The 26,719-nt window shown below is 42.6% G+C and overlaps 1 protein-coding gene across 1 annotated transcript in view; it reads left to right on the top strand.

Annotated features, from left to right (window-relative positions):
- The window catches only part of LOC146272744 (nck-associated protein 5-like), a 33,660-nt gene that overhangs the window by 2,134 nt on the left and 4,807 nt on the right, over window positions 1-26,719 (top strand). The window contains exons 2-9 of the mRNA XM_084705990.1: window positions 5,814-6,028; window positions 15,668-15,742; window positions 18,010-18,137; window positions 20,088-20,156; window positions 20,360-20,398; window positions 20,509-20,628; window positions 21,531-21,622; window positions 23,431-26,631. Coding sequence (XP_084562116.1) covers window positions 18,015-18,137; window positions 20,088-20,156; window positions 20,360-20,398; window positions 20,509-20,628; window positions 21,531-21,622; window positions 23,431-26,631 — 3,644 coding nt within the window. The 5' untranslated portion in view covers window positions 5,814-6,028; window positions 15,668-15,742; window positions 18,010-18,014. The remainder of the gene's footprint in view (window positions 1-5,813; window positions 6,029-15,667; window positions 15,743-18,009; window positions 18,138-20,087; window positions 20,157-20,359; window positions 20,399-20,508; window positions 20,629-21,530; window positions 21,623-23,430; window positions 26,632-26,719) is intronic.

Below are 26,719 nucleotides of genomic sequence, written 5' to 3'. Positions count from 1 at the left end.
AGACCTCCTTTGATTTAGTTTCCCATTACTGATGTAAGTGTAGTTGTCATAGCTGGATCTTTGATTGGCTTGAATGGGAAAACGCTGGGGAGAGACGTAGAGTGCCCCTCATCTCCTGCAAAGGTCCGGTCCTGTACAATTTGTCTTAGAAATGAACAGATCCAAACTAATTGGTTGCACTTTCTTTTACAGGGCTACTCTCACTGCACGGTGAACCATCTTAGAGTGCGTTAAAAGAGCACACTAATTATATTCTGCTAATAGCTTCAAACCAACTAAGTGTCCTTTTTCATTTTAATTTCAATGGTATAGAGTAGGCAAGGTATAGATCAGTACTTCTTTATTGGAATGATAATAAGAGGGGGTCGCCCCCCTCCCCCCCTCTCTCCAAACCGTTCACCTGAGTAGGTCAGGATGATTTTATTGTCTGTTATTTTTCTTTGGTTAATTCATAATCATAAACATAAATTCCCTTTCTACTGAAAGTATGATTTGTCTCTTGAGACATTGAACCTTTTGACACATTCATTATTTGGCACCTTTGCTGTGACCTGAGCACTGAATCACAGATGATTTTTGCAGATCAATATTCTGTATTTGTCTGTTATCCATCACATAATTAAATTAGTACTCTGAAACAGACCTATTCTGACTACTGCTTATGCTGTCTTCTCCTCTGTAGTATTCTCATCCAGCTGGTGGTCTACAGAGTGGAATTGGTTTGGTGTTTTCTGCTGCTCTCTCTTGGCTGTCACTCTTTTCTAATCATACTGAAATCCCAAATCCTGCTTAAGGGATCTGCCCTGGACCAACATCAGCCCTGCTGCTCAGCCCTGGCTGGGAAAGAACGGATGGAATTTGGTTGTTTAGGTTTACAGAGATAAGTATTTGATGTGGAGGCACGCAACAATGAAGATATAGTATATTATAGTTTTTGAACAGGATCCTGCTCATGTGGAATAAAAATGCAAATAGACATAATAGTTTGACTAGACTGAGTAGGCATCTTTATTCAAACAAGGGGTTGAGTATTCCACCGAATGAGCTTGATGAAAATTCAAGTATGTTACACGTCAGTCAAGTTGGCACCCTGTACACTGAAACACTGCCTCTCAGTGTCTCACTATAGAATAGATTCCAGGGGTGGATGTAGTGGTTGGATATTGCTACAGTAAAATGGAATTGTAAATTTGTGTTTGGATTTGTCAAATTCCTTCAAGCTAAAATTAACTTGAAATCCAACTATATATAACGTATTTCATAGCACAAAGTACAGACACATCTGCTATGCACATTGTTTTTTGGTGGGTGGGGAGAAGGGCATTTCTGTCTTTGTTATTTTCATAGTGACAGTATAGAAGGTAAAGAGAGGGAAGAAATGTAGGAGGGGGGGGGGGGGTGACATGCAGACAAGGACCTGGGCCAGATTTGAGCCCAGGCCCCAGCAGTAAGGCTTTCACCTATATGGAATGCATGCACTCTTATCCAGTGAGCCATCTGTTCTGCACATTCAATAGGACAGTTCAGAATTTTGGACTGTGTTGAAAAGGACTATGTTGGATTTTGTGTGACTGCTAAATATAACTGCTGTTGTCTTTCTAATATGCCCGTATGCACAGTGCGTGGAGAGCTGCAGTATCAATGGGGTCAGAGTTCTGGGCTAAAGCTCTATCTCAGCCTAACTCCATCACAGGCCATCACCACCATACACATCAGGCTTAATGTATATTTCAAAGTCTGTGTGCTCTGCCCTGTTCTACTTCTCATCATATTTCTTTCTCACCCTGTAGTTTCTGTGTTGTTACATAAGACCATGTACAACACAAACTGGAGTTATTTATAGATGCAGTTTACTGTTGATGTGCGGAAGCCACTGTATTTATTCAGTGTAGAGGCAGCCACTGTTTAACGTGTCCTATGACATTTTTGTTTTCCTTTTGATTCAAGTAATGGGAATCCTTTGGTAATTTACGTTCTGTTTATTCAGGAACATTTGAATCTTTGAGGGACCTTTTTTTCTGAAAACGCCTAAATAGGTTATGGTCCTCCAAACGTGAAGATGGTGACGTAGAAATAGTATATACACTCTTTTGAGGAAAATTATAATTAAAACAACTGTCAGGACACAACATCGTGTTGAAATTAATTGGTTATCATTGAAGATATTTCATTTAAACTAAGATATCATTGCAAATGTGCAGGTGAGGAGGAGAGAATACTTCTTGATATGGCACAGATAAAAGGGTACAGGGAAACCATGGAAAGCGTTGCCTCTTTGTGCATGTTGATTATGTCTGCCTCCTCCTCCATGCTGTAAGGGGAAAAATAGGTTTAGAGAGAGAGAAATCCCAAAATTATGCAAAGCTGTACCCAGGAGGCTATGGATTGGCTGAGGATTCTGGGTGATATTGAAACGTGTGTAAAATATATGTGCATAGTAATGGAGCTGTAATGGGGACATGGGGTGGGCACTGTGCACTGATCAATTTGGTTGGTGTGATGGGTGTCGCTTTCTGACGGGCTCTAGCCACCATCCTTGCAAGAAGTCGGGGCTAAGTTGAGGATGGTTGGCAATTTTAAAGTGTATGAAGAGCAAAGCAGACAATATTACAGGGAGTGTTATTTTATATTGTGTATTTTAATAAGCTTCAATCCCAAATTTCAGTTGCTTTTTTAATACTGACGAGACATGTTTATAGTGTTAGCCATTTTTCAATAAAACATTGCTAAATATTTAGGTTGCATAAGACATTACGGGGTACTTTTACAGGTTTGTGTGAAGAAGAATGGATACACAATCTAATTTATCATGCTGCAATAGCTGGCTCTTTTTCTGTACAAACCTCACAAAACCTCAATGACTTGACCTACAGTATTTCAGAGTGTCGTATAGATCATGGTGGGTGACTTTAAAGGCTGTGACAACAGTGAGATGCCTGAATGGTTGGACTGTTTTCTCAGGTTGTCCTGATGCATGAGATATGTATACACAAACAGCTTTAAGAATAGTCCCTTTTCCCTTTTTGATTGTTTCTTCTCTATCTTCCTCTACTCACCTTCTTAATTTAAGCATGGTTGCCATGGGTTTTCATAAAAGTAGAGGTTTTGGGGTAGGTGCTGTGTACATGATGAGTGTAGCTACGCAGGGAAACACTTACAGACACACACTCACTCACACACAACACACACAAATTGGCGGACATAGTACACTACCATGAACATGCATACCAAGTTAAATAGCACAAACTAGGGAATCTTGGGAAACCTCTCAATCATATACATTTTCGTCAGGAAATTGTAAATGAATGAATACATATGTGGCCTGCAGTGAAAATCTGTATGTGTGTATGTCTGAATGAAAAACGGGTCATCTGTCAGAGCCATAGTCTGTTAATCAAGGCCAAAGCATTCACATAAGAAGATTATCAGCCCCCGGTTTCTCTTCCTGCCCCACGGTTAATACCCACGTCTCCCTGCAGAAAGGGTTACTGTGCTTTTAAAACAACAGGATGGTTAATCTAGCCCACAAGCATTCACATTGTATAGATTATTACTTGCAGATGTGAGAGGAGAGTGCTGTATCTCCTTCTCCCCACCCCCTTCTCCCCTCCATCTCCCTGGTCAACAGTGAATAAACTAGGGGAATGTTTGTATAGGTGTGTGCGGTGCCCTTAGGGGTGGAAGGAAGGGTGGGGTTGGAGAGCAGTGCAGTATGGGGAGTTTTCCTGGCTTGTCTCTTATTTGGGGGACAAATTCTCTCTTTGTCCACATGCTGCTACATACCTGACTGAGATGACCAGATTACAGTGGTCTGAAACTGACCAGATACAGAACCTTACACATACATTATGCAAGTCACCACATATTTGTGTCAAATAAAAGGGGAAGATGTGTCTTTCTGAAACCGGCGGGGTCAGCATGTGGTTGCATGTGAGTTGTGGGTTGGAGAAGAAAGCATCGGATCGCACTTAATGCAGAGTCCCAAAGTCTGTCATGCACATGTGCCCAGCTGTCTGTTCTATTGTCAAGGAGCCTCATCTTCTCTCTCTATTTCTTGTCCCGTACCTTCACTCATCCTTTTTTTCCTTTGTTTGTCTCACCTTCCCGGAGTCAGTTGTGCTTTTGCCCTCATGTACAGTACCCACCAGTCTATGTGCAGATAGATAAAAAATGTCATGCTAATGTAGAATGGATGCCCTCATTTAATGTGGGTGACAGTAAAGAAGCCATATGGCACCTCGTGTTAGCCTTGGGAGTGTGGCAGAAATTCTCATGAAATCATTGATTTATTGAAATGCCAAATGGTAACAATCAGGGATCAGTAACAACTTGATGCGCAAGTCTCTGGTGTAACTGCAGGAATATAGGTCAGAGGAGAAGCTTGGGTACTTGATCATGCATTCATTGCCTTCAGGGGAGACAGTTGCTTTGCTGGAAGTGGGATTGAGGAGGCAGGGGCATGGAGGGGTGTAAGGATAGGGATAGAGCATCAGTCATATTTGTTTACCAGATGGAGAGTGTGGTGCTTGTAAGTTCAACTTTTCTGTTTCTATAACAGTAGAAAAAGTTATTATGGTTAGGTTCTAACTATTTAGTAACAGAGTTGTCACACTGTGAAAGTCAAGCCATTTGGTATTCACGCTCTACAAATTATACAAAATCCATATAGTTACACTTACTAGTACAAAAGAGTAAAAATGTAACAATACTTTCGACAGAAAATCCAGATGTCCCTCTGAAAGTTCAGGACAAAGGGGAACACAAGGAGCCAGTTCAATATCTCTTGCAGAAAAACTTTGAAACATTTAGTGGAATCTTAATTGTAAAGTTTTGCTGCAAGAGATATTGAACTGTCACTGTCAGCTTTCAAATGAAGCAGATTATAAATGCTGTTTATTTGATTACATATTCCTGTTATGGCAGAACAAGAATGCTAACTCTCACGCAGAGAGCCACAGTATGAACTAGCATACATTTGCTGGTTAACATCATTACTCTCCTTACTTTTGTGAACATTGTCGCATGGAACCTCATTGATGATGTGGTATTCATGCCAAATGAAGAAGCAGACGAGGTTATGTGCTGGACTAGCCCTTTCTGGTAGTTCTCCTGGACACTGGCTCCACAAGTCAGCCAGAAGGTCACTGCCACAAGCTCCTATGGCCTCTACATCTGTGGTCCTCTGTCAAAGGCCTTGACATTTCCTGGCCTGGCTTTTGGCCCTCATGTTCAATCATGGACTGTGTAAAAGAGACTGTGTGAACTGTGGTTCAATGACACAGACACAAGCGCTTTAAGTACAAAAGAAAGTGGATGTAGGTCGCTGGGGTAGTGGCCTCCCCTGCATTGCTCAAAACCCAACAGACTCCAACACTATCAACTGCTCTGTTGGTATGAGTGATGCAGGTTGGTGAGGTGCATAGGCTAAATGTTTCTTTCTATGTGTAATGTTTTATATGGACTTCAACTGGTGTATATCAGATATTGATCAGCAGCCTAGCATTGAATAGTATGATCCAAAGGTTTTAACAGGCTACTGTACATGACACCAGCTGAGGCAGCACAGTTTGGAGGATGACATTTGATTCTCCATAATAATAACTTTGTTTTGCTAGTTTTAAGATAGCATTCCAATATGCTTGTGAGGACGGCTCCTGGACCCTCCAGACACAGATGTGTTAATATGATATTAATGGTGATCATAATTCATTTGATGCTGTCAACAAAGAAAGGTTACAAAGAATATGATAATAATATGTGCATTGTTCCCAAATATGCAATGGAATGATTCATTTGTTTGTTTTTTTCGACAGTATTCTCTACTTCCATCTTCCTTCATCCTGCTCCAGAGCATTATGATGTAATACTTGATCATCAGTGAGCAAAAGGAGTGTTGATTACCCTGGTCAGGAAAGTTGGATAAAGCATGGGATTGTCCTCTGGAGACAGAAACCACGCTCCTGTTCCCCCAGTCCTCCAAGGTCCCTAACCCCTGAGGGCCCCACAGCAGACAGAGACCGGCTCTGAGGTAAGTAAAGAATCTAGACAGATGTAACTGAACTCCTAACATCAGTGTCACTGCTGTTTTCCATGGTAGTGTACACAGTGCAATAGATCAACGATTACGTGTTTTAGTAATTCGATGTTGTGTAGTATTGTACTTCTGATGTTTTTGGAACATTCAGGTGTTTGTTCATTGAGTTTGGGGCTCACCACCTTAAAGAAGCATCTCGCCTATAATATTGTTTAGTATCTAAACCAGAGCATCTTTATTTTTCAGATTATACAGTATTTAGGTAAAACAAATCTCAGGTTAAAAGTAACAGTTTAGATTTAGTCTGACATTGGCGACGTGACCTTGAGAGCCCCTTGCTAATAACTTTCTATTGGTGTCGGTTACAACAGTGGGCTGTGTTGGAAGAGTTGTGTCACAATGCTGGAGGCTTAGCTGGATTAGACCCCCCAAGCTCTTGTTGAGCTCAGAGATTTAGTGTCCACTGAGCCTCTGGTACGTCTCCATTGAGGCTGGTCGAGGCAGGGGAGAGTGATTGGAGTTGACTGCCTAGGGTCAGCACCCCCATCTCTGCATCAGCAAGACCTGCAAAAGCATTTACTCTGGAGACAGGAGAGAGCCAGAGCCAATTGAACAACAAGACTGAGTGAGCGATAGAGCTAAATGTGAAGAGAGAGAAGGAGGGAGCAAGAGACCATCTGTTGATTAAATTATTTTCAATTTGAGATTCTGCTTGATGAATTATTCAAATTCTCATCAGAAGTAGGGATTTCTTTCATTCTTCATTCTCTTCATCTGTACTTGCTTTTCTTCTGTATTGTATTGTTTGTTTGATTCAGTCTCTCTCTCTCTCTTTTATGATAATTAACGAGTACTATTCATGCCAAATGGCAGTATTCTGTTCTGGCTGTATTATGCAAAGATTTTTTTAAATGCATAAGAGAACGCTAATGTCAGGGTTGCAAAATGCTGTTTCATCAGCAGGATGGCTATTTCTGGCGTCTGGGTAAATTACTTTTTCATTTAGCCTTTGATATTTTGTGCTGTTTGATTTGATTCCCCCTCTTTATGATTCAATTTGTCACTGTAATAAATGTTTCATATGTTTTGAGATTTAATTTCGGCTTTTGTGTGAGGGTTTATTATGTAGGTATCAAGCACATCTGATTTATGTTTTCTCCTTGTTGGGCTGTAACCGCCAGGAATCCTGTCTCCACTGCTCTCTTCCTGTCAGTAATAGGGAAGGGAGACCTCAAGATTTTGAAAAATCTCTGCTATGTTTTAGGGACCCATTTTGGGGCCAGGTGCACAAACAGCATGGACACTTGAAGGCACACATGCCTGCTAACAACTGCAAGCCCCCCAAGATGGCAAACATTCCAATGGAGAGAGGGAGAAAGAATTATAATGGAGAGAAGGGGGGCATGGGACCCCAAATAACTGTGAGGCCACTGTATAGAAGCTGTTATTTAATCATTAGTAAACGTGAGACAGGGAGTGTATATAGGAGGTGTGGCAGTGGCAATACTTCAGTAGGTTGTGTCTGCTTTAAGACTGAGCCCTGGTTGGTGATAATGAAGTGGTAGGTTACTTGTGAATCCCCTGGAGGGTCCTCGTAGCACATGTGTGACACTTTGGATACTCATGAGGAATAATTCTAAAGGACAACTGACATCTCACATTACTCAGTTTTGTGTGTTAGTGTCTGTGTGTGTATCTGTGTGTGTGATGCAATTTATGATATGTGACCTAGCATAAGGTGAGTTGCATGGTGTGATGTGTGAGAGAAAGTGTCAGGCATGCTGTCACACTGTCTCCCTGAATTGTTACTGTGTGTGAGTGTGTGTATATTACACATGAGGATTTTGGAGTCTAGATGTTTGACATTACAGTTTCACACTAAGGAGGATGTTTGTTTAGATTTGTTGTTCACATAAATGATTTATTCTCTTTACTGAAAATAGAGGACTTATGACTATTATTCTTTTGAATTATCATGATATTTTACCAACTTTCTTTGGCTTGTATGTTCTGGCATACTAAATTCCAGAATCGTCATGTTGAGAGTGCTTTACAAATACGACTTTTGTGTTTGTCTGTGAACTTTGTTAATGTAGTGGGCTGGCAGAGAATGTTAATGTATTTTTCTCCAGTGACATTACTACTGAAAGGAATATAGATAAGACAGTCTGCTGTGATTTTTGGCACAGGACAGACCAACTCAATATGGCAGTAGCTACATCTGCCTCAAATCTGGCTCAACTGACAGAGATAAGGAGACAGTTTTGATAGTCATAATCATTATCAACTGTTTCCATGTCTTTTTCTTTTCAGTGTAAGACTCACCATTTCCCCAAGTCAGACATCACCATACTCCACTGTTGTTACAGTTACATGTAGTCATTTAGCAGGCTTACAGTAAGTTCAGGGGACATTCCCCCGAGGCAAGTAGGGTGAAGTGCCTTGCCCTAGGACATCTCAGCCATCTGACTTCCCTGTTACATTACTTTTGGTGTTATGCACTCTATTCCCTACTAAGTACAGTGAATGCCATATCCTACCTAAACTCATCCCACCACCAGTGGTCCCCCTGGCTTTGGTGTCAAGCTCTCGACCCTCCTCAGACAGTATACACACGAGGAGAACACACAAGTACCCTTCCTGGCTTCCCTCTTCTCTTTGATCTGTGGGATGTTGATGAAGCTCCTCTTAATTTGTTTATTTATTAATTCCTATTTTCTCCTCAGGGGTTGTTTGAATCCCAATCCCAGAATCCCCTCCCCCTCAGCCTGGTCTCAGATCCTTCTCATACGGTAGTAGAGCCTGAATCTCACATCTAAAAAGCTGGAATGACCAAAACAGAAAACAGGACCATGTATTATCCGGTTGCACACTGTTTATCATGACCACTCACACAAAGACCGTTCTTTTGGATGCTTGCCCTGCTTAACAAACTCATGAATTAGCGAATGAATGAACAAATTATTAACAAACAAACTACTCCTCAATAGATGCAAGGGTAAACATAGTCTAGTGCTCCAAATAGATCCACATGTGTGCAGATTAGGACAGTGTTTACAGAGGAATAGATTAAGGTGGAAATGTTGATGGCCTGTCCCATTGCTCTGTCAGCTGCAGAAAGTGCCGTGGCGTGTTGTAATCTTAAGATTCAGACAGTAGAGTTATTAAGTGAGAGGGGGAGCTGTAAACCATCATTGATCTTGTAACTAGTGTCTGTGTCTTTTTGAGTCCCTGGGGGAGCTTCATTACACCCGTACAGACGAGGCTGAATGAAAATGAAGAGTGTGTGTAGACGGGTTCATGGATGTATCTGTGTGTGTTGTATTTTATTTTGCTGTGTACTGACTGGTGTAGCATTAGTCTTTTCCACACATCATTTACCTTGTTTTTTCTCTTTCAGGATTCCTTTCTTCCCTATCTCTTAATTAGTCCATGTGGGTGGTGGGGTCACAGTGTCTCATGGTGTTTATCAGCTGGCTGATTTGAAACCCCCCCAGAGAGTATGTGAACCAGGGGAATCCCATTTATTTATCGTGAGATCTAAAACCAAGTCCCTAGTCAACATAATAACCCTCCGGCACAGAGATTGAAGATAAATTGTGTGGCGCTCTCGATACACGTTTTGAACACATACCAAACACATACATACCTACTGCGTGAAGTTGGTGGCCGGTTGTAGCCACTTGTCCTAGTCTTATTATACGTCTGCATCCTCTGCAACATGTTTGGTCTGTGGAGAAGGACTCCATACCCTCATTTACAAATACCTATCAAACCTCAATTTTTTTTTTCTTCTGATAATCAGTTTTCAATAACAAACACTCCACTCTCATTCTTACACTCCAGACTCTCCTTTTCAAGTTCTGGAAATCCTCTTAACTGGCAGCCTGCCACCCATCCCCCATCCTGAATATTCTGTGTGGAGAATGGAGGATGTACTCTCCCCTCCACAGGGTTTGTCTATAGGCTACCTCTGGTCAATTTAGGGGAAATGAACCTGCGTCTCTTTCTTTGGTTTGATCTCTCCTCCCTCGCTCCCTACTTCTCTTCCCTCCTCCCTCACTCACCACTTTTCCATCCTGCAGCTCTTGAGTAAATGCTGGGCACGAAGAGAGGAGGAGGAATCTAAAGTAGGAGGAGCGGATAGGGGCTCGTCCACAGCTGTAGTGGGGATGGGATTGTCTGTGAGTGGAGGAGGGCCTCTCTAGCTTGCTATACCCCTCCTTTCTCTCTTTCTCTCATTTGTATTTGTTCACTCTTCATTTCAGTTTTTTTTTATGATCTCTGAAACAATAGCAGCTGTTGCAAAGGGGACATACTCTAGCAATGCTGTTGCTACACTTGGCTAGCTAGCTCTGACGTCTTAGCTGTAAGATAGAGGGGGAAAAATACTTCCCCTTTCCTCCTTCTGCTCTTCTTTTCCCCCGCCTTGTGAGAAGAGAGAGGCAGATTCTGCAGCACGAGGGTAGCCCAGTTTACAGTGGAATTTGAGCAGTGGAAGATACTTTTTTGGCACTTGACATTTTATTTAATTGTTGTACAATTCATCAATATTGATCCAAATCATTTCCCAGTATGGGAGAGCAGGAAACCAGGGCCTCAAGGATGCTGTGACTGGATGTTTTCTTTATGAAGTGACGAGATGAGAAAGAAGATTAACTGGATGAAACTAGAAACAGGCAAACAAGCTGTTTTGGATTCTACACTTTGCAAGAGATTTTTTTATACAGAAAGGAGCTTGGTAGACACTCTCTGGAGGCTGGTGTGTTTTGTTTATATTGTATTGCATGTGTGTGGTTGTCTGTATTGTGGATTGTATGAGTGTAGTAGTTAATGATAGCATGGTGTAATGCCCTTTGGTGTGAACATATATAAATGTGGTTGTTATTTTTGTCTGTTTTTGCTGTCCCCAGTGTATGTGTATGCGCTTGGTCTGTGCTAATCCGTAGGTTGGCAGAAAGGCTTTAGCCTAGGGTTTGTTGAAGTGGTGAGGCTCTGTAGCTACATGGCGGGGTGAGGGGGCAGGGACAGGATCAGCTGGACTGCTGTAAACAAGTGAGGAGGAGAATCGGTGGGTTTCACCCAGTGGTACGGTGGGCCCACTTGCACAAATCTATAGCTCGTGTGATGGGCTGGAAGCAAAGCTTGGGTTTGCTGTTATTTGGTCAGCATAATTATATCACAGTGTATAGGTAATACAAACAAAGCTAAATGTTACTGTAATGATCATAGCTTATTTTGGCGTGGTTACAGTTGTTTTTTACTCAACAAGGCGAAACACAGGATAAACACCATCTAAATGAGAAAGGTCATACTTAATTCCTCCCTCATACTCCCCCATTGTATTTCCCTAACCTAAATATTGACTCTGAAACAGCCACAACATTGGAATGAATCAGGGGTCGCTTACACATTCTGTTTGTCTAAAATGGGAAAGCTCCATATCACTTTCCAATATGAATATTGTCCTTTGTTCTAAGTGCTGTATAGTTTATGCAACCATAGTTGTTTTTAGGGCGGGCTTTCACACTGTTGATCTGTAATAAACTCAGGGGGAATCTGGTGGGTTGATACAAGACTTGGTTGTAAAGACGGTATTTAAATGAGCTGTGTATTTATAGGTGCATGAATGTGTGGACCCTAACATAATCTTCAGGTCTCACTCCTAAATTACTCAGATGGTGTGTCTGTGTGACAGAGATTATGAAAGAAAAATTACAGATGCAATACTTTTGGTGCAACTTTATCTCATTGCCACAGGGACAGTGAACTTCACTTGATATTAATGGAACTGAATAGAATCTTGACTCCCACTGTTCAAACCCCCCATTCTATGATAGTTTAAAACCAGGTTACTATATAAACCTTGCAGCATCATTCAGCTCGGTTTGTAGGCCAAATCCTGTCTTAGAATGTATGTGCCATGCAGTTGGGTGTGTTTGTATTATAGCTTTAACAGCCAAACTTCTGAGCCTACCATCAACCGTTTTTTCTTAAGGATTGAAAACGAGAACACGATTTACAGTTCCAAACGTCTTAATTTGTCTGGCAGTTGCAGCCAGGACAGCAGGTTCCTTACTTTAGTAAAGTGTAGACCGAAGCTGTTTCTGTTGATAAGCCAAGCGGAGGTATATGAGGTTATCTGTCTGCTTAATGACTGGTGGGGGTTTAGAGCTCCTCAGCAGAGTTGTGCTCCTCACTGTCTGTCTGGTGACGACTTTGCTGACTACTGCAATGTCACTGCACTGACTCAGAGTGGGGCAGTAATTCTTCTCTGCTGCGAAGAGATGATCAAACTTATAAGAAATGTAGAGGTGGGCGTGAATAAGAGTTTTAGTTTTGTTACAAGTTTTGTTTTAAATTAAAGTAACCTAGTAGATGCACATCTAGTTTTTCATTGTTGTTTTAAAGACAAATCCCGTTTTCGGTGTAGCTCATTATCAGACCTGGTGTCTTTTTAAAGGTTGACAGTTTCAAATAAACAAAAACATTTAAAAATGTTTCAGCTTTTCTGTGGGGAAGCTTGGTACATTTTTAGGAGTCTTTCATTTACATTAATTTCGATAAGTGTCATCCTTTTTATACATAATTCAGCAAAAAAGCCTGCCATTTTCAATAGACCTAAGATCAAATATAATTGCTTTTCTGATTCATTGTTTAATCAGCTCTATTTTGAAATCCAAAATCGCCAGATTGTAATCTGTAAGGCTTAGCCTGCCCCCCTTTCTTAACACCCAACCCACACTTGATAATTAACATTTGCATATATTTGAGTGTTTTTGATGAGCTAATTACAGTGGAATGGGACTTATTGTGCATGTGACTGTGGATTAGTATTCCTGTTTCTGAGTGATCATACCCCAACCAAGGCATTGGGGAACAGTGGGCTCCCAGGACGGGTAGAATGAATGGCAGGGGCTAGGGGGAGGAGGGGCGTTGGGGGCTCTTGGCAAGAGCTTAGAAATCCCCACAGGGGAAGAATTCCTTTTGATTGTGTTCAGACGGTTAAAAATCCTCTTCCCAACCCCCTCTAACTCCATCTCTGTAATTGTAATACATCCCCAACTAATACTGCAAACCTTAGTCTTACTGTCTCAATATTTTTTATCACTCTTTCTGTTACCCTATTTATCTCTCTCCATAGACATTTTGAAAACTCTTTCATTTAGGGGCGTTACCCTCCCTCTTCTGATACTCACATTGAAAGAATGTTCTTTTGGTTGGTCTGCCAGCCTCCAGGTGCAGACCACGCCTGACACAGGGTGCCTAGATTTGAGATTGTCTAGCCTGAACGCTGAGTGAGCAGCTGTTACAGTCTGACCTCATAGGAGTGGTCCTCATTCCCATGCATCGTCTGTGAGCCCTCAGGGCGCCCTGCCTATCTACCCAGGCAGTGATTCACAGGATCACAGATCTAGTCATTTGGTCCTTGCTTTTTTTTCTTCAGCCAGGAACATACCAGGAAGACACAGGGCACACGTGTCCATCTGTATGCATTGTCCTCAGTTGTAAGATAAATACTAATTTCAGAACGCTGTAAGTTTTCCCATGATGATTAGGGTTTTAATTATGTATGGGGCTCACTGTAGATAGAAAACAACAATCAAAAGACAAAATCAACTGGTGTTATCCACTGGTCTGATCAAAATGATCCATTTATGTTATTAACAAGCGTTGTACATTTTTTAATTGGCCTTTCAGACTTGATTTGGTCTGGAGACTGAAAGTTCACTGATGTCCTCCACAATCTTATCTTATCTTGCCCTCTGTCCCCAACAGACAAACACTCTGCTCCCATGGGGGGGATGCATCAACAATAGAACTGTATGCGGTTGTGTTGTGATTTAGTGGGGCCTGTTACAAGATTGTCTGAAGCGCAGGCAGCAGCTGATGTGGAGGCTGACAGGCTGTGAGAGGCTCATTTGAGGCACCTGTTAGCTGGTCAGAGAAGACTGGTCCCACCTGGCAGCCCTGTGTCCTCCAGAGACAGGTAGAGGACAGATGCTCTCAAGTGCTAATCAAATTTTTGGGGTTGTTTGACATGATTTAACAAGATTAACAGTTTACCCCTTAAGGGATGTAGAGGGATGGGGTTGGGGGTTGAGAGGGAAACTGCATGTCAGATATGATATGGGCTGGGGGATGAGGACCAGGGTTTTAAAAGGAAGAAGCGATGTGTGCTTTACTGTTCTTCTGTTTTTTGTAGGCCATCTTTGCTGTGGGTTTTTTGTATTTATAAAATGTTTATTAAATAGGCTGTTAATGTGCAACAATGCCTACCATATTTAGCCTACATGTGAACACAGCTTTCCATCCACTGAGACAATGCTTAAGCATCTGATTCACTCCTGATCAGATCTCAAACCACCACTATAACTTTTAACCTCATTTCAGAACTTTGACATTTCCCACAGAAAGAACAAATGGTAGGCTCTGAGATCTATGCTTTTTGTGTCAGAACTTGTTCTAATAATGATTTATACAAGCGATTCCCCACCTGTGGGGCGCGGCCCACTAGTGGTCTGCTAGGGTAATACAGCTGGGCCACCAAACCAATGAAAACTAAAGTATGAAAAATTAATAAATATCAAAATATGTATATATACTGTTGGTATATGATTATTACAATTATTACTTATTTTAAAATGAAATTTCGCCTTTAATTCATCATGATCGAAACGCCAATAGTTACTCTTTGCACGTTGACGAAAGACCAACTGACATTTCCACCTTAAAACTAGCATACGCCCACTTCAATTTACTAATGCACGCATCGCTTCCGCATATTGCATAAGCAAAGTTAACCATTTCCGGTAGCGAGCAGTTAAACACAAAATGCCGGTTCAAGCCACAGGGGAAAGGGGTTCAAATTGTACATTTCGAGCTACATTAACAATTACGAAAGTAAGGTTAATATAACTCACACAGTAAAAGTAGCTAGTGCTAGTCTAGCTAGGCTAGCTGAAAGTTAGCTAAAAATTAAATAAATCTAGAAACGGGAGAGAAGGGCGATCTGTTATTGCCTGGTCCTAACCAGACCCTCGTACATTTCATTTTCACAGAGGGTCTGGGATCTCTCCATTGACAAACGTTAACTTCCTTGAAGGCGGGTCCTCTGTTGAAGTTTAAAACTATTGGATCTGCCCAGAGCCACTCTGATTTGCCATAACCAATCGCAAGCGTTCGCCTTAGCCAACTCCCTTCACCACTACTGTAACGGAGCTAGCTGCCGTGGCTGGAAAATCAAACTTTTCCCGAACCCCGTGGGGAGGAGGGCCACAACATCATGGCCACCAACAAAACTAAGCCAGGAATATTGTGTGGTAGTCAGTGTGTGGTGCTCTTGCTGCAGAGATTGGTCTAGTGTGTGGTTAAGGTATTTTTAATGTCAGTGAAGGACTGATTGCAGGGCTGTTCCTGATATACAGTATCTTGTGGTTCAAGTAAATGCCAAATGGCATGAATAGTACTGCTTTAGAATGGCCGAAAAACTTTTTTTTCTTTTTAATGACACAAGTAAATGCCATGTTTGATATGACCTTTAGGGAGAGGGTTGTGTTGTTTTAGCAATGTCTGTCTATGTTTGCCTTGGAGCACTGTAATACTACAGTAATATTGTCTTCTGTTTTTCAGGTAATTTGCAGAGAAGGAAGAGAAGGCATCTTTACCAACCTTTGACCTTCCTGCAGTACTGAGTCAGCCTCAAAGGTGGGTCCTTATTTCCAAATCCTTTAAATGACTTGAGAAATACAACAGACCAACAATAAACGGATGGACAGATGGAGGGAGTTTGTCCACTTAAATGTGCAAACAAAACTCAACTGACCTGTTGAATTTTCTTAAATGGGAACATAGGAGGGAGGAGAAGAGCTGGGAAGTGATGCAGAGATGGCGGCAGGATATTGATCCATGCAGGCATGTGGCCTCCATCAAATGTCATCGAGAGGATCTGTCTGACCCAGTCTCCCAGGCCTACCTCTCAGGCTTTGGCACACAGCCTTGGGTTCACTTTAATCTCCCTGTTACATGATCAACCTGGTCAAAGACACATTTACCTCAGTTCTGATCACATAACTTACAATTACCATGGACTGCATGCAAAGGATGAACTTTTAGCTTGTGCTATTATAAGATTTTTTTCTTACAATGGTTGTAGATCATATCTTGATAGTATTGCTGAAATGGCTTTAATGAAACATTATGATCAGCACCCACACAGTAAATGTCTTGTGTTTTCGATTGAGTATATTATAATCAAAGTTCCATCGTTCTGTGACAGTTTAACATAATTATTGTCTACTTAACCCATTCTAGTACACAATCCTCAAAAATCAAATGTATTTGTCTAGCACTTCTTACAAGCAATATCAGAGAGGGCTTCACATACGCCCATTATAGAACTACCCTTCAACCAACCTAAACCCTCAAGGAAGACATGGAAAGAATCCCTGAAAAACTAATTTGAGAAAAAAATGAAGAAACCTTGGAAGGAGCAATTCAGTGAGGGATCCCCTCCTCCAGAGACAGTTGGTGAAAGAGAGGTGCAGAACACAGGCTAAACATCATCATACATCAAGAAAACTGCTAATGGTTGTTGAAACACAGAAATCCAATGTTCAACTCAGGTCAGAGTTAGTGAATGTCAGTTTAAGCAGTGGTAGCCAGCCACAGGGCAGGCACATCCTCCTGTCCACAGAAGTGCTGGGTTGTACAGTCATTGATGAGGGCAAGTGTTGGATTAGTAGATGATCATCCAGACCCTAATGCACAGCCCTAATTTACCTATAGATGGCAGCACTCCACTGTTTTGGTGACACGGGTTAGTAGGTCATTGTGGATTGGAAAAGAACAGGGTTAAATATTACATTACATTACATTACATTTATTCATTTAGCAGACGCTTTTATCCAAAGCGACTTCCAAGAGAGAGCTTTACAAAAGAGCATAGGTCACTGAACATAACAACGAGATAGTCCCAAACATTGCAAGCAGCCAAAACATGAAGCATACATTGTGAAAAAGCTAAACAAGTGCCAAAAGGGAAGACCCATAAGAGCATGTAGTTATACAAGTTACAAATAAAACAACATGAACCACAAAAGTGCAGGACTGTACCTGTAAAAGAACAATCAACAGTAAAATATTACACAGCAAGTACAAGACTTAACTTCGTTATATCTAACCTACAATAGCAACAAGTCACTCAATAAGAGTCGTAGTGATCCTGGAGGAAACTAACAAATCCAGCCAAGCATTCTTAAGTGCCGTTGTACTCCCGGAACAAGTGCGTCTTGAGCCTTTTCTTGAAGGTGGGGAGACAGTCAGTGTCCCTGATGGAGGTGGGGAGCTGGTTCCACCATTGGGGCGCCAGGCAGGAGAAGAGCTTGTGTTGGGACCGGGCAGTCTTGAGCGGTCAAATATGGCCAAATGTGCTTTGATGTTTTGGTCGTGCATCTTGCCCATCATCTGGCTACAGCAGGATGGTTGAGGATGAGCAATACTAATAAAATACAAGGCCAGGAGAAAAGACACAAACATGCAGTTTTGAACATCAAACTGCGGTTTATTTATAACTGTAGGATTTACTAAACACTTGAAGTCTTCGTCTTCCTCTCATTGTTTTGAGCCTCTTTATCTTACTTTTATGTTTGTTGTTTTATTTTGTGTATTTATTTTTTTCTGCAACCATTTTTGATACTATTCTAAATTCGTAGTTGTTGGTGTTTGCAATACTATTTTTGTATAATGACACAATAATAATAATAATACATTTTATTTGGAGGCGCCTTTCAAGTCACCCAAGGTCACCTTACAATAAAAGAATACAGAAGAATACACAAGTAGATCACTGCTATCATAGGCAGTAACTGAAAGCCTTGCTTTCCCTTCCCCTCTCCCTTTTCTCTCTCTTTCCCTCTCTCTCTCTCTCTCTCTCGCTCTCTCACAAACACACACTCTTTTTCTCTGCTCTTTAGGTGGGATGTCTGATGCAGAGACAAGAGAGGGTGATGAGGCCTTTGAGTCAGAAGAGGGCGACGTGGAGCCGTACTTGGAGGAGACGGAGGGCAGTACGGACATCCTGGACAGGGTCCGAGAGTTGGAGGTGAGGGAATGGAGTAACAAGGCTCAGTCCTCATGGAGAAATGAGGGCTTAGAAAAATACGTTCTGACAGGTACAATATATCTTGAGATTTGACATAGAATCTGAATTTTATCAACTAACATTTTCATTTAATGCAATGACTTGTCTGCTAAAGTTTGATAACGATTTAGGACACTGGGAGCAGTCATAATAACAATGGAAATCTACGTTGTAACCGCCTTGTTTATCGTTTATGGAATTGAGAGATGAAGTTTGGGTAGTCAAACATGAAGTTAAACTTAAAATGTACTCTACTCTCAATTTAGCACTAAAAGTACAGCAGCTAATCTGAGACGTTAGCTTTATTGACCTAAAAGGAAACACTTTTAAAGCTCTAAGTGCCTGTGTTAAATCTCTCAACACGGCACACAGGTCCCTGTGGCACTTAAAAGGTTTTCACAACACTTTCAGGTCTCCTGTCCTATACCATCTAGCTGGGGGGGAAAGTGAAGAGAAAGTACTTTAAACACGTTTAAGCACACATCGTGGTTTCTTCAGCTCTAGCGGACACAGCCATCCCTTGCCATGCCTCTGTGATGTAGTGGGCACTCGCAGTTGAGGGTTAATTACCCTTTGCATAAATCCATGATCCTCACTAGACACATGGAATGGTGCTCTATGCCATGTCTGCATACACTTTGTTTAAAAGATTACCTCTCAAGGTGTATGGTCCACAGATCTTCAACAGATTTAGTCCAGCATTTACAAACATGCAGACATACACACATATAGCCCAACCATTCACAGACACTCCTAGATGTTAGTTAAAGGTGATTATAACATAGTAAATGCCCTTAACATGTGCATTGGACTACTGTTACTAAATATTTAACATTGGAAGGAAATGTATGTATTCAGAATCAGAATCAGAAGGGATTTTATTCGCCATGAATGTTTGCACAAACAAGGAATTTACTTTGGCAGGGAGGTGCATACAAATGTATTAAAAACCAATTTAATAAAGATGAAAGATTCTCAATGTCCAGATCCATCATAAATGTTATATAGAATATTATGTGAAAGACTGTAAGTAGAGAACCTTTTATATTTAGGGTAATGCAGAAAGATTTATCTTGAAGTGTATTCAATTGGTTTATCCACCTACAACCTCTACTTCCTCCTTCTGTCTGTATCTTTACTTTCACACTCTCACTCTCTCTTTGATTTCTGGTCTGTCTTTGAACCTCATGGACAAACAGATAAAAAATGCAGTGTTTTTCTCTGTTTGGTAAGGACAAAAATCGATAGTTCAGGGAAATTGTTGGGTCTACGGTACTCCTTCCCTCACCGCCCCTAGCTCCGTGATTATTGAGCACTTAGGCCTGGCAGCCTGTTTTGAGGGCTGTTTTGATGTACAGACATTGTCTGAGGTTTAGTGTCCTAAACTCCCTTCTTTTTTATCTACCAAATGTTAGTTATCCACACTCACTTTCGCTCTCTCAGCTGACGCCTGTTCTTGGACTCTGTTGCTGTAGGCTTCCCTACTCTTCCCTTCTCACCCCTCTCAGCATCGTCCCTGTCTTCACATCAGAAGTTGAGTTCTATTATTGCCAGAGAGACATGTTCTTTCCTTTAGATCATTGTGAATAAGGTTGTGGTCAGATTCTCTTTGATGAGTCCTGTGGACGTTCACCTATCAGGAGAGGGAAGGAAACATCCCTTCTCCTTCAGTTTTGAAATATATATGCTGTCCACTCCATCCTCTAGCTCTGCCTATTTCTTCATAAAATCAAGTAGATATTTTGAGAATTTTTTGAAAACAGGGAAAAAATGTACTAACCCTAACCCTCAAAGGAGATCAATATGAAAGACAGGACAGACCTCTTGAATTTGATCTTTGTTATGAATGTTTTACATTTTATCTCCATTTATGTTTTTCCTTCCTTTTGTCTCTCACATTATGCTTTGAAGGCAGAAAATTCAGCCCTCGCCCTGGCAAATGAAAGTCAGAGAGAGGCCTATGAAAGATGTCTAGACGAGGTGAGTTTGTATAGAAATACCATATGTTGTGCAACATGTGACACTATAATTTACTTGTATGTATCGTCCTATTGTAGAGTTTGTGAGATTAACTTTTGTACCCTTCTGTCTCTGTGTACACTACTATGTGTCATGCTTCTATTTGGAACTCATGTCTATTACAGGCCCTTCTGTACAATATATATATATTTTTTTTTTTTCAGGTGGCCAACCATGTAGTTCAAGCCCTGCTTAATCAAAAAGTAAGAATGATGAGATGACACAAATACACAAAGGCATTGGCAAATGCTTATTCCCCTTATTCAATAATGTGTTTGAACTATATCTGTGTGTGTTTCTCTGTTTCTTTCAGGACCTGAGGGAGGAGTGTATAAAGCTGAAGATGCGTGTGTTTGACCTAGAGAGACAGAACAGAACTCTGACAGAACTCTTTGCCCAGAAGCTACATCCTCAGAGCAGCTCACTGCAGCAGGTAGAGTTTTCCAACATATGAATACAAATACATTTAGTCTCTCAAGTGTAATGACATTTTGTTGTAAGTTTAAACAGTTAGGTTCTAAGTTTGTTCAGACCTTATCAGGCTGCCAATGAGAACTCAGAGAAGGTGATTTAAGCTTGACATAATTCCTGCTGTACCTTGTTGAAAAAAATTAACTGTGTTGTGATAAGATAGGTCTTCTTTTGTAGATTCACCCTCAAAAGTTTGAGAGTGATTGATAAAGATATTTAATAGCCTTGGTTCTTAATTCTTTGCTATTTGATGTATGTGGCTCAAGTACAATTGTACATCAGCAGCATAGTTTTTCTCTGACATTCTCATCATCATGCTTTGTATGTTGTCTGCTACCAATTTCCTGCATTGTATCAGTTCTTATAGTATTCCACTTGGTCCATGGCAGAGTTTATAATACAGAGAACGAGAGAAGCAATCTCAATACAGTATTTAACCTAAACACATTTGGTCTGTAATTGCCAAGAGTGTAAAATAGCATATTCTATTATTGTCAATATAAACTGTCCCCAAATGTCTGTCTGTATCTTTCTCATTCTCATCTCATTTTCGGAATTCTTCAGTCACTCGCTTTGTAAGCAAACTCTTTCCTCTGATGCAGTCTCTTTCCGAAAATCACCTCTCTTTGTGATGGGTATAATAAGTATAAAAAAAACTGTCACCATCTCACCACTGATGCAATTTAATTACTTGGAACTGAGATAAGAATAAAAAGATTTGCCTTCTGGAGTAATAACATTTCCCTCTGTAATAGGTGGCAGGTTAGAGGAAATCTGGAGAGGCTGTTCAGAATTATAATATTAAATATCTCCTAACTCTCGCTTTCTCTCCCTCTCTTTCATTTTCTGTCTCTCTTCTGCCAGATGCCATTGGTGTCTGTCTCAGAGCACAGCACAGACGAGTCATCCATGGGAAGTGATAAACTCCTCACAGCTCAAAGCCAGGGGAACTCAAGGTATGGACATGGTCCACAGTATACAGAAAAATAAAACATACAATCACTCAGACATCTCTAGGAAGGTGGAATGATTACCAAACTGAGACCCAGCCGCAATTTAAATGTAATGTAACCATGCTCTGTATGTTTAATTCTCTAGTGTCCCTCCTGAATATCCAACCAGACTACTTTTGTTTTTTTGTCTGATGCCAAGAGACTTGTGTTTTTCCCCTACTTATGCCTACGTACACTTGGCTGCACTCAGCGAGTGCTCTGTAATGTTCTCTCTCGAAATGGTCCGGCATAATCACTGCCCCATGGACCCAACCAGACTGCTGCTGACAAACCACAGAGAGGGAGAAGACAAGAAAGAGAGATCAAGATTAAAAAAAGAGAGAGACCCAGTTTCAACCCTAGGGGAGACTGATTAGCTTCTTCTTGTCAGGCAGATATCGAGGTGTCAAATTGAATATAGATTTTTGTCTTCTTCCAACACTCGCCCCCTGTACTCTCTATACTTTATCTTAGTTTTGCCCTCCACTACCTCAGTCACACTATGAGCAGGAGTGTCTCAGCCCTCCTCGGGGAATGTTTCCTCTGTGTCCCCACAATTTAAGGCTGCCCTGCTATCATCTCATACCCCCAGATTGGATTTCTTCTCCATCCATCATAACGCCTGAGTCCGATAGGACAATATAGAGGGAGAAAGATTTTCTGTCAACTTCATCAAAAGACCCCCCTCATTCTCAAAACACTCATATTTCTACCCAAATATGCCAGACCAACCTTGTTACTTGTTATGACCCCTGCTTTTAGATTCTCTCTGCCCATTCATTGAAGGCCAGCTCTGGTGCTGATTGTATAAACACACTGCATATAGATGGCCTGTGTACTGCATATAGATGGCTTGTTCCCAGGTTGTGACGGGGAATGTATTAGGAGGATGGTAAATCATTGCTTCAGTAGAGGTACTTACCATCTGTGGCAGAGAGGCTCTCAAAGTCACCGCAGTCCACTGAATTTTCAAATTGACAAGCAATAATTCTTTGGGTACACTTGGGAGAGATAGAGATTGAAAAAGGAAAAACAATGCACGGTATATATATTGAGGTAATCAAGTGGCTTCAGTGAGGGCCACCTGCAGGAATCAGGCCTGTTGCCTGGATTCATCCAATTGGCACGTAGTGGCTTTGGGGAAGGCCAGTAGTGTTGAGAACAATGACAGTAGTGAGAGGAGAAGGCTGTATGTGAGAAAAACTAAATAAATGGACCCAGCTCCCTTCCCCATCCTCTGTCTTAATTGGACAATCCCTGGAGGACTCCACTGGCAAATACTTACTTTTGGACAGATTGGCTTCTTTCCAGGAAGAAGGATCGAGAGTAAAGATGTTTTTCCACTGATCACAGAATTAATTGCTTCTTTAATTAAAGATAGACAACCTTGTGAGGTTGGCTAGCCAAGTGTAACCAAAGTGCACTCCTATGGCTGTGCAATTTTCTCTCTTTTCACTCTCTCGTTCATGTATTCTTCTCCCTGTTAAGAAGAGTGCTCAGCATTCCTCTTTGTTACAGTAACATTGGTGTCTTGATCAGCTCTCTGCGGTTTATCCGTTATTACTATGGCTCACAGATGAGGTGTCCTATTAGTTATTTGAAGTTATTTTTAGCTACTAAAATAAACAACCAAGTTCAAAAAGGTTAAAAGAAATAATTGGTTTCTGACTAATATTAGTATTAGAATTATATGTTGATGTTTTTTAAGATGCTTTGATGTTGATATCATTTCGAATAGGAGGATAAAAGCCAGATTCTTTGTTTCTGCAGAGTAATGGAGATCGGACTCATAATGGAACAGCAGGCTCGGCTCAGGCCTCCGCCACCTCCATGGAAGCCTTGTCTCCATTCTTTAAGAAAAAAGCACACATTCTGGAGGTCCTGCGCAGGCTGGAGGAGTCTGACCCCCTGAAGTTCCACCCCTCCTCTTGCCTGTCTGCACACCATGACCTGGGTCAGGCACTGGTCTCCATGGAGATGGGCTCTCTGATGTCCTCTGGGAGCGTCTCCTCCCCTCAGCGGCCCTCGGCACGTTGCCGCCACTCCAGCTCCGACTCAGACATCCACGAGTATGCCAACGGTGAGGGGGAGGAGCTCCGACAGCACCATCATGGAGGCTGCCAGTCCTGCCGCATGCTCTCACAAAAGAGCAGCCTGGACAGCTTGCTAAAGTGTGCCCAAGGTCACGGTGCTGCTTACTCTGGCAGAGGAGATGGTCTTAGAGGGCAGGCCTGGATTGAGAGCCAGGGGGCCTCTGCACTGAACACAGGCGCTCCCCAAACAGCAGCTTTACAGTCTGTTGACGGCAAAAGCCAGCGTTACGTACCTAGCACAGAGCAGCCTGACACCCAAGGCTCTGATCCATTCCTACCTTCGCTAATCCAAGTCTCAGGACTGAATGGGCAGGAGTCCAAGAACATACACACCCACCCAAAAATTCATCCATCCAGTAAACTTCCTCTCAGGGGTGAGCTCCACTCCTCACTCAGTGAGGATGTGAAGCACATGGACCTGCAGAGCCAGAATGGAGACCAGTCAGAGGAGTCCTGCTACCTGGAAGAAGAGGCAACAGAAGCACATAATTTGCAGAACAGGCTGCACACCTCAGAGACAAATCTGGATATGGCAGCCACGGCTAGCTCCCAACCAGGATTTCAGGAGCAGGAAGTGAGTGAACAGGTCTGTAACAGACTCTACTTCTCCTTTAATGAGACCTCTGTGTCAAAGAAAGTGGCAGTGGAGTCTTACTCCCCAGCACCAGTGCCAGAGAGGACCAGTTCTGCCCAGGCTCAACCAGGCCCAAAAAGTAAGCTTGCACAAAGCCCCACCTCCCCCTCCTCTACATCAGGCCTTGGTGAAGTCAAGCCCTGTCCGATTTCTTCACCATCCCGCCTGCTCAAGTTCCTGAAGATCCCTACAATAGGAGAGCGGACACAAGCAGGCAGTGTCAGTCTCAGACTGAGCCCCCAACTGACCCGCAGCTCCAAGATCCCCTGCAGGAACAACAATAATTATGAAGTGTACCAATCTCCTGTCCTGGGCCGCAAAGCCACCACAACTGAAAGGGACAAGCACCCATCCTCCTCCCCCCCTAAAGTAGAGGCCTACCCTGCAACACATTCCGCCCCCACCTCCCCACCCCAGCCTGAGGACAGTGTGTGCCCTCTACCCCCAGTCAAGGAGATAGCTTACAGCAGCCACTCTGCACCCAAACACAGAGGCAACACCAAGGCACCTTTCTACTCTTCTCAACCACAGAGGGGCTCTCAGAAAGTGCCCCACTATGAGAATGTCTGCCCCTCAGATGGGACGTCGCAGTACCTCCCTTGCACCCAGAATGAGGGTCCTGTTGAGAAATCTTTTCAGCAGGAGGAGAAGGTGCTTAGTCCCCCTTCTCAGCACACAGATTCGTCCCCAGGGTCTGCAGAACCATTCTCTGACTTGGATCCCTCAGACCAAGACACAGACTCAGAGAGCCCTGTCTGGCACAAGCCTCACCAACACTTCAGCTTACCCGCTTCCTCTTCTGCCACCTCCAATAAAGCACATAAGGGCAGCAGCTACTCCAGTGAGAGGAACAGGAACCAAGAGCGCTCAGTTCCACAATATAGTCAGCCAAACTGTGACCCACCTAATCTGCCTACATCTGCAGCCAAGAGAGGTGAACCTTTGCCTGGGTCCTCAACCCCTAAGAGGCCAGGGTTTGGGCAGGGTAAACACCAGAGTGAGTCTAGTCACCATCCATTCAAAGAGCGCCTGGCCGCTCTGGGAAAACTGAAGAGCACAGAAGACCTACCAGAAGTCCCGCCACAGTCTGTAGATAAAAGGGATGCACAATGTAACAGAGGTAGCCCCCCAACCACCAACAATAATCGTCAAAAAAGCAAGACAACTGAAAGACAGGGTGAGAGAAGTGGAATAGAGAACAGGCATCAAAAATACACTGACTCCCTGGATGGGAAACCCTACCCCAAAACTAGCCTAGGGAGTCATCCCAGACATCCAGGTCCATTCACTGAAGTAGGGGCCAAGTCCTCAGCCACTCCATCGCCCATCTCTAAAGGTGAACAGGATACTTTCACCCAGAGAATATATGTAGCAAAAGCAGAAGGTCCAAAGATCAAAATGGGTATGTCAGCTACCAACACAGAGCCCCCTTCATCCATGAGGAGCTATGGTAAATGTCCCATCACCCAGAGTCAACACAGTAAAACTGTCCCCAGCCCCCAAAACAGTCCCTCTAAGATCACATCCAAATCTCCCTCTAAGGCCGGCCAGGCTTCCTCCTATCCAAGGGGGATAAAGCCTACGCACGAAGACCGCACCCATGCCACAAGACATCCACCCAGGCCAGAGGACAAAAGCAAACTCACAGCTGGCAAGAAGAAGACCTCCTTACATGCAGAGAGCTTCCTCCCTCCTCCTCCTCTACCACCCAGATCCTCTGCTGAAGCCATCGCAAATGAGGATAAAAAGCCATCCTCCTCTGCTCCTTCCACGCAGCAATCTGCCATTGAGCAGAAAGTAATGCGTGGCATTGAGGAGAACATGATGAAGCTGCAGGAACAGGACCGATGCCAGGTGACTGAGACAAAACAGAAGGCTTCTAATGGCATTGCCAGCTGGTTTGGACTAAGAAAGAGCAAACTCCCTGCCCTCAGCCGCAAGCCAGAGATGTCCAAGCAGAAAACCAATATGTCATCCCTGTCTGCGACTGCCACAGAGGGTAAGGATGGCAAGGGTCCCAGGAAAGTGGTGGAGAGCCTGAACATCTCCAAGCTGATGGAGAAGGCAGAGGACCTGCGAAAGGCCCTGGAAGAGGAACGAGCATATGTAAATGGTGTGGGTGTGGCTATGGAGCGTGCAGGCCGGGGACACTCTTGTGAGGTAGTGATGGACCAGGCCCAGGGCCAGATGTCCCTCATGTACAGAGGAGTGACTGCCGACAACTTCATGCAGCAGCTCCTCAACAGGTAGGAGATCCTTTATGGTAATAATGAAGCATATACTGAAATCAAACTATAATTCCAAGCTAGTTTCCCTATGATTTAGTTGTAACAT

The sequence above is a fragment of the Hypomesus nipponensis genome, chromosome 9 (genome assembly GCF_054491055.1).
Source record: "Hypomesus nipponensis isolate SF chromosome 9, ASM5449105v1, whole genome shotgun sequence".
In the NCBI taxonomy this organism is placed as follows: Eukaryota; Metazoa; Chordata; class Actinopteri; order Osmeriformes; family Osmeridae; genus Hypomesus; species Hypomesus nipponensis.
The sequence above is the reverse complement of the archived record's forward strand: the minus strand, read 5'-3'. Positions and strand labels throughout refer to the sequence as shown.